This window comes from Fulmarus glacialis, unplaced genomic scaffold (genome assembly GCF_000690835.1).
Source record: "Fulmarus glacialis isolate BGI_N327 unplaced genomic scaffold, ASM69083v1 scaffold40389, whole genome shotgun sequence".
In the NCBI taxonomy this organism is placed as follows: Eukaryota; Metazoa; Chordata; class Aves; order Procellariiformes; family Procellariidae; genus Fulmarus; species Fulmarus glacialis.
The window spans coordinates 11013-19416 of record NW_009235953.1 but is presented as its reverse complement, the minus strand read 5'-3'; the positions used below and the strand labels follow the sequence as shown (position 1 = coordinate 19416).

The 8404-nt window shown below is 44.0% G+C and overlaps 1 protein-coding gene across 1 annotated transcript in view; it reads right to left on the bottom strand.

Moving 5' to 3' along the window:
* Positions 1-3738: 3738 nt before the first annotated feature.
* Positions 3739-8404, bottom strand: part of MAPK13 (mitogen-activated protein kinase 13) — a 12281-nt gene continuing 7615 nt past the window's right edge. The window contains exons 7-12 of the mRNA XM_009586205.1: positions 7449-7563; positions 7020-7091; positions 6427-6506; positions 5867-5945; positions 4391-4567; positions 3739-4038 (exon numbers count right to left, since the gene is read on the bottom strand). Of these exons, the coding sequence (XP_009584500.1) occupies positions 3959-4038; positions 4391-4567; positions 5867-5945; positions 6427-6506; positions 7020-7091; positions 7449-7563 (603 nt within the window). The 3' untranslated portion in view covers positions 3739-3958. The remainder of the gene's footprint in view (positions 4039-4390; positions 4568-5866; positions 5946-6426; positions 6507-7019; positions 7092-7448; positions 7564-8404) is intronic.

Genomic DNA, 8404 nt, shown 5'->3' with positions numbered 1-8404 from the left:
ATGTTGCAGTTTTCCCTTATTTGAGGTCTGTACAGCAAAACTGGATATCACTTACAGGCAAAGAAGAAAATTAGAGAGTACTGAAAGCGTACGTCCTGCCTAAAAAAAAACAAAATGACTCAGCAGCTACAGAAAGGGTGGAGAGTTGAGAAATACTGCGTATATTACTGAGTTCATATAGCTTCTCAACTCAATACTTTTCTATAGCCCCAGGGACTGCATGCTCTGAGCACCGAGAAGACACTTGTCTCTTGGCACGTCCCTTGCGATGGACTTTGGAATGACCAGCTGAACCTGACCGTAATAGGGAAGAAGATGCCAACTAGGAAGATATTTACGCTGCAGTCCAAAGGTGTTATCACAACTAACAATCGTACCTGCCTAGTGTTGGATTATCTAGTGACTATATCAGTAAGACATGGATCTGCAGATCCACCAGATTCAGCACCGGCTGAAAAACTTTCTGAAGATCCTGAGTAAATATTCAGGCTAGCTTGTGCTGAGCTCCTCACTACTTCACAGGCTGTGCTATTAATACTGAGCTCAGTAGCTTTAAGCTAGTTCAGATACGCTTGCATGAGCCACAGTCACACCTGTGGATTGCAGGGTGGATCTGTGCATTGCCACCAAGGTACAGGAAAGGATTTGGGATGTGATTGCAGTAATTTGGAGGTATCTGTAGTTTTTGCTGTCAACTGCAGGCAGAATACATGGGCAAGAGATCTTAAGAGTTGGACAGCTCTTCGGCAATCAAGCACCTGCATTCGTACGGAAGAACTGTAGGTCCAAAACAGATCTACACTTGATAGCTTCCCAGAACACCTCTGCAAAAGGGACCGATTGCATAAGTCTGAGCTCCTGTGCAGACTGTCAGACCACAGAAGGTATTGAACCTGAGTAAATCATAGCTCTGTTACTCTTCAGGCTTTTCTCTGCACTAACATTAATACGTAGGGACATGTAACCTATCCAGAGGTTTATTAAAAGTCCATTCAAGAAAACTAACAATTTCGATCCTTCAGCAGTGCTGCAGGTAGATGCCTGATTAGAGAATCACTCTTCATAGATGTGAAGCACAAGGCTGTGCACTTCTATCCTGCTCAGTATATAACCAGCAGAAAATTATGTCTCTTTTTGTAAGTACCTCTATAAATTTTGGGTTAGCAATTAGCATTTCCAGGACTGTGATTATTAACCAAAGTGGTGTTTAAGGGAATATGTGACAGGTTGGGGGGCGTCCTAATACATATTTAAAGATTTTTTTGTGGGAATGAAGCATACTCATTCATATTTTGAGCAGGAATAAATAAAGGCCTGTCAGAGGGAAAAAAAATCTATTCTGTAGCACTGCAGAGAGGGAATAAATAGCCCCCAAAGACCCCATTGTACTTAGGAAACTCTGGCAATTAACTGTTTAGCATATGGACAATGAGAACTTCCAAGCATAGAGGAGGAAGGGAAAAATTCTCAGAAATATACCATCCAATCTCCTGGACGTCACCTCAGAAATCAGTGGTCAAGACCTAGCAGTTACGGTGCTTCAGAATAAGCCACACAAGCGCATATGGGATGTATTTCAAAAGGACTAATGAGAGATATTGTCTACAAGATCATCAAGCTGAATTAAAAAGAGAGCCAGGAATTTACATAACAAAAGTATGAGACTTTGAAACTACTTGGAGTCCCCTTACTCCCCAAAACCCTGCTCTTCCACATTTGCTATCCTGAAGTATCCCACCCTGAGGATAAGTTACACTTTGTTTACTCTAAGCACAAGTATTTAGATGCTCATATGAGACCCAAACTCACCAAGGTAGGAACCTGTAGACATAGTTGTAATAACACCACAGTCACTTTCAGATCCCATTTGCTTATTTTGTTCTTCTAATTATTTTTCATCTCTCCTCTGTTCTAATGGTAATAACATTTATAGCAAACACCCATGTACTTGAGTGGTGGCTTGGGACATACTGACGCATACGCATCAAAAAATGCCGGGCTTCAGATGACATCAGTATACCTCCAGTACATCAAATTACGTTAAAGATCAAAACATACTTTTAAATTTGAATGAACTATTCTGCATATTTTAGAACCAAAAGATGGAACAAACTTTCCCTGGAGGGAGGATCCAGATGACTGGCTGGTTGGTCTGCGTTCATAAAACAACCTCCCCCTGTTTATGTATCACACACTTTTTATCACAATGCTACCTGAACACCTTTCCAAAGCAATTAAATCCAGGCAAGTTGTCTGGATTTTCTCACATCATCCTACATTTTTTCATGTCCACATCCAGGAACAAAAAAAAAAAAAGATTATTGTGTTGTTTTTCATCTCATATAAAACTCTACATCTACTAAAGGAACAGTGTGTTAGAGCAGGGCTGGGTGTAGCTGGCCGGGGACGTGAGCTCTCCCCAGCTGAGTGCCAGCAGCACTGCACAGTCCCACCTCTGTCACACACGGGGAGCCTCAGAGAAGGCAATTTCTTGTACCTACCAAGAATTACTCACTAAATAAGTGAATGAATTAAAATTTGCATAGACAAATAAATGCAAAGCCTCAATGAAAGTGCAGTAAAGGGAACCTGTGAAGCTCTTATTCACAAGGATGTTTTCTAGCCTATAGTGGTTTTTGTGAAATATTCTATTTAATAAGATTATCTTAGAGGCAATTTACAACGATGCTGACCGAAGGAGCTAATCTGATACCAAGAAACTAAGATATCCAAAATTATTTTCTGTGCTCACTGAATTGAATTACTGTGTTCCTTTTTCTGCTACTGCTAGATTGTTCATGCAACATATTTTTATGCTTTTTTCCCCCTCAATATATGAACTTTTTGTTAGTTACTTTGAGAGCTGAGCCTTAGGACTGACAATTGACTATTTTCCAAATTATCAGTTTAAATGTCTCTTCGTACTGAGGAACGAGCAGCTCTTAGAAGAGAACTGAACCAGAGGATCCCTGGTTTAACTGATCCCGCAGAGCAGAAGGAATGAGAATATAAGGGGTCACATTGCTGGGCTGTGTAAGGAAACACCAGCCCTGCTGAGAGATAAAGGCAGCCTGGAGCAGGGAGAGGGTGCTCAGCGAGAGATAAGCGTAGCAAAGAGAGAACAGTTGGGGAAACCAGGCTGAGCAGAAAGAAGGGGCCAGCAAGACTGTTGATAACCCAGCTCCTTGGGATACTCAGTCTATCAATGTGGCAAAGTGGCCTTGAATTCCCAGGATGTGTTTGCAGCTAGCAGTAAGGAGGAGATGGCACTGATCAAAACCCAGGGAATGAAATAAGCAGAGCAAAAAAGAGGAGGTAGCAGCCATCTGGAGAGGGAAGCACCCTAGCAGGGAGTTGTGTGTATAGCAAGAGTTTGGAGCTGCTCTGAACACAGACCGATCCCGTGATTGACTGGATTCCCATGGTGTCCTGGAGCCGACGCAGTCCCAGCAACCTCGCTGTGCTGGATGCTGTTTGACTGCTCAGGGAAAGGGGATGCACTCAGAGTTAGATTGGATAAAATGCTAAATTTCACTATTTCTGATTATTTTGCTGGGGACTCACTTCCCAGACAATTTTACATTTTTCTTTACCTTATCCATAATTAATGGACTAAAACCTGTGCTTGGAAAGACTAATAAGAAGAGAGCACTGAAACCCCTGCTCTCTCAAGTGGACAAATATGAAGGAGAAAAAAAAAAAAAAAAAAAAGAAACACCAGGTAAAATTCTCCCACTTGAAGTTTCAATGAGAATATATTTATCTTTTCTGTTGAAAACTGTTTGGGGTGCTTCCCCCTTCAGTAGAACAAAGTCCAATGCCCACAGCACGGTGTCATCCGTGTGTTTGCACACAAAGAAGTCCCACAGGCCAAACGATGGCCACCAGCAAGGCAGTGTGGAGTAAATCCGATCCGTCATCCAGGAGAAGTGAATCCCAGCCACAGCCGCGCCGGTCGCTATAATGACATCCCACTTCGCTTCTTTGAGTCCTTCCGTGCAATGGGACTGAAGGACAAGATCTCCTTGTAAATATGCTCTTGAAAAACAGAACAAAATAATCGTGAATATACTAGCATGTGTGATTTTGGAGGACAGAAATGAAAGTTTGGCTGTTATATGTGCAGAGAGGAGGTATTCCGTGGAGAGGATATGGCAGGTACAGGCTGGGAAGAAGAGACAGAAAGCAGAGAGGCAAAGAAAGAGTCTGCCTGAAGAAATGGAAGGATCTTTGCTGAATGTATAAAAGCAAGAGCAAGGCAAGGGAGATGTGCACGATCATCGAGGCACCAGCAGGCAATCGCAGCCTTACTCAGCATGTGCACAGGAAAGAGAGAGAGGCAGGAAAGTCCCATGCTAGACAGGAACTTCAAAGTAGATAAACTTCTTACTTTTCCATTCATCTATCGAAAGCTTTTCGTGTTCCAGAGAATCATCATAGGACTGTTGAGCTTCTGTCTCCTCCTCGATGTCTCGGAACTGGTCGAAATAGGGGTGAGCCAATGCCTCCGTTGCTGTAAGGCGCTTTTCCACATCCAGCTGCAACATTCTGTCAAGCAGATCCACTGCTGTAGGAGAAGACAGGAACAGGGCTAAGCAAGGTGCGATGGAGAACAGGCATCCTGTGCATGAACCCTGCAAGTGATGGGACTAATGTTTCCAGTACTGTATCTCCAGACCTGAAAATGAAAGAGATTCCTCAAACTGGCCAAGGTAGCGTGGAGCTCCCATCAGTGGGGATGCAAAATCTGCCCAACAGCAGCCTCAGGGAGCTCTTACTAACACAAGTGGAGGTGTAAATTGTGCAGAAATAACAAATTAGTCTTGAATAAGCTTTGCTGCATGGATGGGGATGCAAGAACATGAACAGTGAACCAGTAACTTGAAGATATTTTTCAGTTTTAAACATTTGCTTTCACTCTGACCCCTGCAACTCAAAGGAGTCTTAACATGAGTAATCTATATAGAATTAGATTACATCCCTGGTAAACAGGAAGGCAGGAAACTCAGATACCAACAAGTCTGTCAGCCTCATTCCCCCTTGGTTTTAACAGCTTAATGCTTTCTTCCTTTCAGCTTTTAGAAGAGTTTTGCTCGCTCTCACCTCTAATCTACTTGGGAAAAGAGCTCCTTGAAAGAGATCAATTTTTACCCTGAAAATTGCACATTTCAGCTGCCTGTTAAGTATCAGTAGATCCAGGTGTTCAACAAACAGTTATGATCTAAGCTGTACTCAAAAAAAAAGTAAAAATAAAATTACTGGAGTGGACTGCAGGGCTCTCTTAGCACTTTATCAAAACCTATGATGCCTTAGACATAGGAGCTGGGAAATAATAATGAAAAAAGAAGAGCTGGTTTGTTTATCTAAATGCTACTGATCATAATATCACCTGCTTGGCTACAAGCAACAAGCTCTGGAAGCCAGTATCAGCCAAAATTCAACCCAAATCTCATACCAAGTGGAGCTGATATATGCAACTGTCCTAATCCCATAATTTGCATCCCACAACCTAGACATTGCATTATATCCAGCCAACTCTCTTCTGGCTTGTTGATATGAGAGTCAGAAGTTTATCTCTTCCTTAAATATTGTACGTTACAGGCCGTGTCATTTTAAAATTAAATAAAAAATTTTAAAAATCAAGTAAATGGCCAAGAACAGCAGAACATTGCCATTCGAATGCCAATAAAGAATGATTTTGCTTTTAATTCATACATATTTGCCCTGGGGAGGGGCACGGGCACAACCTGCAAGGGAGGAAGTAGCAAGAAGTTACGAGAAAGAGGAGAAAGAAAATCGCAGCTGTGGCCGTCAGCCTGCCTCCTTTCCCGCTGTGAACTCGTGAGAAATGCTGGAGATTACTTACCCTGCGGATTGGCTTTGGGAAAAAGCACAGACAAATCCTTCTTGGGGATTTTAGGAAGGGACTTGATATAACTCTTAGCCTGAAAGAGAAAGGAAAGCACAGACATTTACTGCATGTGGACAAGTAAGTGCCAGGGGGCTGGGAAATACAGCTCTCAGGTCTCATGGCTCAGATGAGCAAAGGCAAATGAACAGCAAATCATCCCAGATGTCACATTTCAGTGTCCAGTTTGCAAGGAAACTATTTTCACCAATTGAGATACTGAAATTATTCCTGCTTTAAGGGCCAAACTGGAGAATAGAGGAAGTTGATGGTTTGCTGGGGTATCAGGCACCTCACCCGAGAGTCCCTGTAATCCACACCAGTTCCCAGCACAATGCCAAATCCATCAGATGTGCCACTACCAAAGAGAAACATCTTCCTTACCAAGGGGGAAGACTGCTGTCACTCCTCTGCTTCTGTACAAACAAAATCTCTCCCATTTTAAAGGCATGGCCAAGTTAACTTCTCCCCACCACACCTTTGCCAGCAAGACCTGAATCCACAGAGAACCTTCTTACCGCTTTGTCCTCCAGCTTCTCCACGAAGTCTTCTCCTGGATGCCCCGTTACTTTCAGGATCTGAGTCAGTTGATCTAGGTCTGGCAGGCTGTGTTAAAGATCACCCATCTAGGAGCAAGCCCTGGACATCACCCAACAGCTCAGGATGCAGGAGAGCCTGAGGACCCATGGGTGCTACGAGTAGGTTATGATACAAACCCAAAAGAGCCGCACAAGCGGAGACTCATTAGACTGGCAAAAAGAGCTCCAAGGCTCTCCTCCTGCGGTGCCATTTTCATCAACGGATAATTTTGCTGGCAACTCTGCCAGGGCACGTGCCCTTAGGTTTGGGGATGGAGCTGTGGCCATGCAAGGTTAGACTGCTGATATAGAACGCACGCAGCCAGCACAGAGGTGTGTTTCTAACGGTGGCTTCGCCCCCTCCTATCTTCTCTCTGTTTTCCTCACCCAAAAGACCTGCTGGTCCCTGCGATTACCTCCTGGTAAACCAGACCGACCCCTATTTCTCTCAGTAGCTTATTTCATAAAAGCCCTTTTACACACACCAAGAATTATTACCCCTCCCAGGGAAAAGGTTTGGCTTGAAAGGATACAGTCTTTTCCTTTAAACAGCGTTTTCCCGGTCAGCATTTCTGCCATGATGCAGCCAATGGACCAGATATCCACTGTTCAGAGAGAAAAAGGGAAAAAAAAAAAAAAAAAAAAGGACAGTAAAAAGGAAGCAATGATTGCTGGGGCTGTTGCTTGCTTTGTTGCTTGCAGCAGGCACTGATTCAAATTTCACTCCCATTTTCCACCCTCCCCTGTTCTTTCTATGCTGCTAAAATCTCTGCTTTCATTATTTCCCGCAGGCACTAGCTTTGGGAGTTGTGCAACAGCTTTGGGACTCGCTCCGCTCCAGGGGACACTGATGATAAAGAAGAAAAACCTCTGGAGGATTACGTGAGAGTTGACCCAGGCGTAACAGCGGGATCCCCGGGCTCGTCACCAGACAGTCACACCACTGAAGCAAGGCAACTCACCTGTCTGGTTGTAATGCATCCAGTTCAGAATGACTTCTGGGGCTCTGTACCAGCGCGTAACCACGTAGCCGGTCATTTCAGCATCAGCGTGTCTGGCCAAGCCAAAATCCAAGATCTGCAGTTCACCAAAGGAAGAGGGAGAAGGAAGGGCAGGAAAGAAAAAAGAAATCCTACGGGCAAGTGAGAATCTACTTCTAAGAGGAAACGAAGCAGATCCAATCAGATAATAACGAAGCTCCAACTACACCACAGCCACCCATGGGATAGTTCAAAGAACTAACAGGTTTGTCTTAATTCCACGGTAAATTGCAAGCCAGCTGCAAAACCAGTTGTTGGGTGAAGACCCTGCCAAAAGGATCAGTGCTGCGTGCTACCTGGAAGGTCACTTCCTTTATTGAAGCTTAAGGTTCAAATCTATGAGCTTTATTTGAGTTGTTCCATAACCTGGCAGCAAAGGCACCCTCCCAGGCCACCACGACTCACCCTTTCCTATAAAAACACCTTGCAGGTGACAGGGGATGGCCTCTCCCTCAATACTGGAGATGAACATAGCTTGACCCAACCTTTACGGGCAGCGGAGCCATTCCCTGTAATATACATTACAGAAAACACGTGCTAGAGCACCGCAGCAGCGAGCTGCAAGCAAGCCCTTCAGAGCAATACTGAAAATAACTTTGTCTGGAATCACAACAAGTCAATGAGAACCAAAGGGTAACTGTGGTTGAATCCAGTTATCCTTCAGGGATTGTTCACCTAACGCAAGTATTGCTCAGCAGTATTGAATTTGTTTAGGAAGTCGTTACGAACTGCCGTGCCACAGGAATTACGGTGACAGGATGTTCATTCCAAGTCTTGGGCCCTGATTCAGCAAGTTACATCAGCAGGTGAGTATTTCCCACTGCCTGCAATCGCCGAGTAATGAAACACCTTGAATTGAGTCTCGGAAGGCAAGAGGA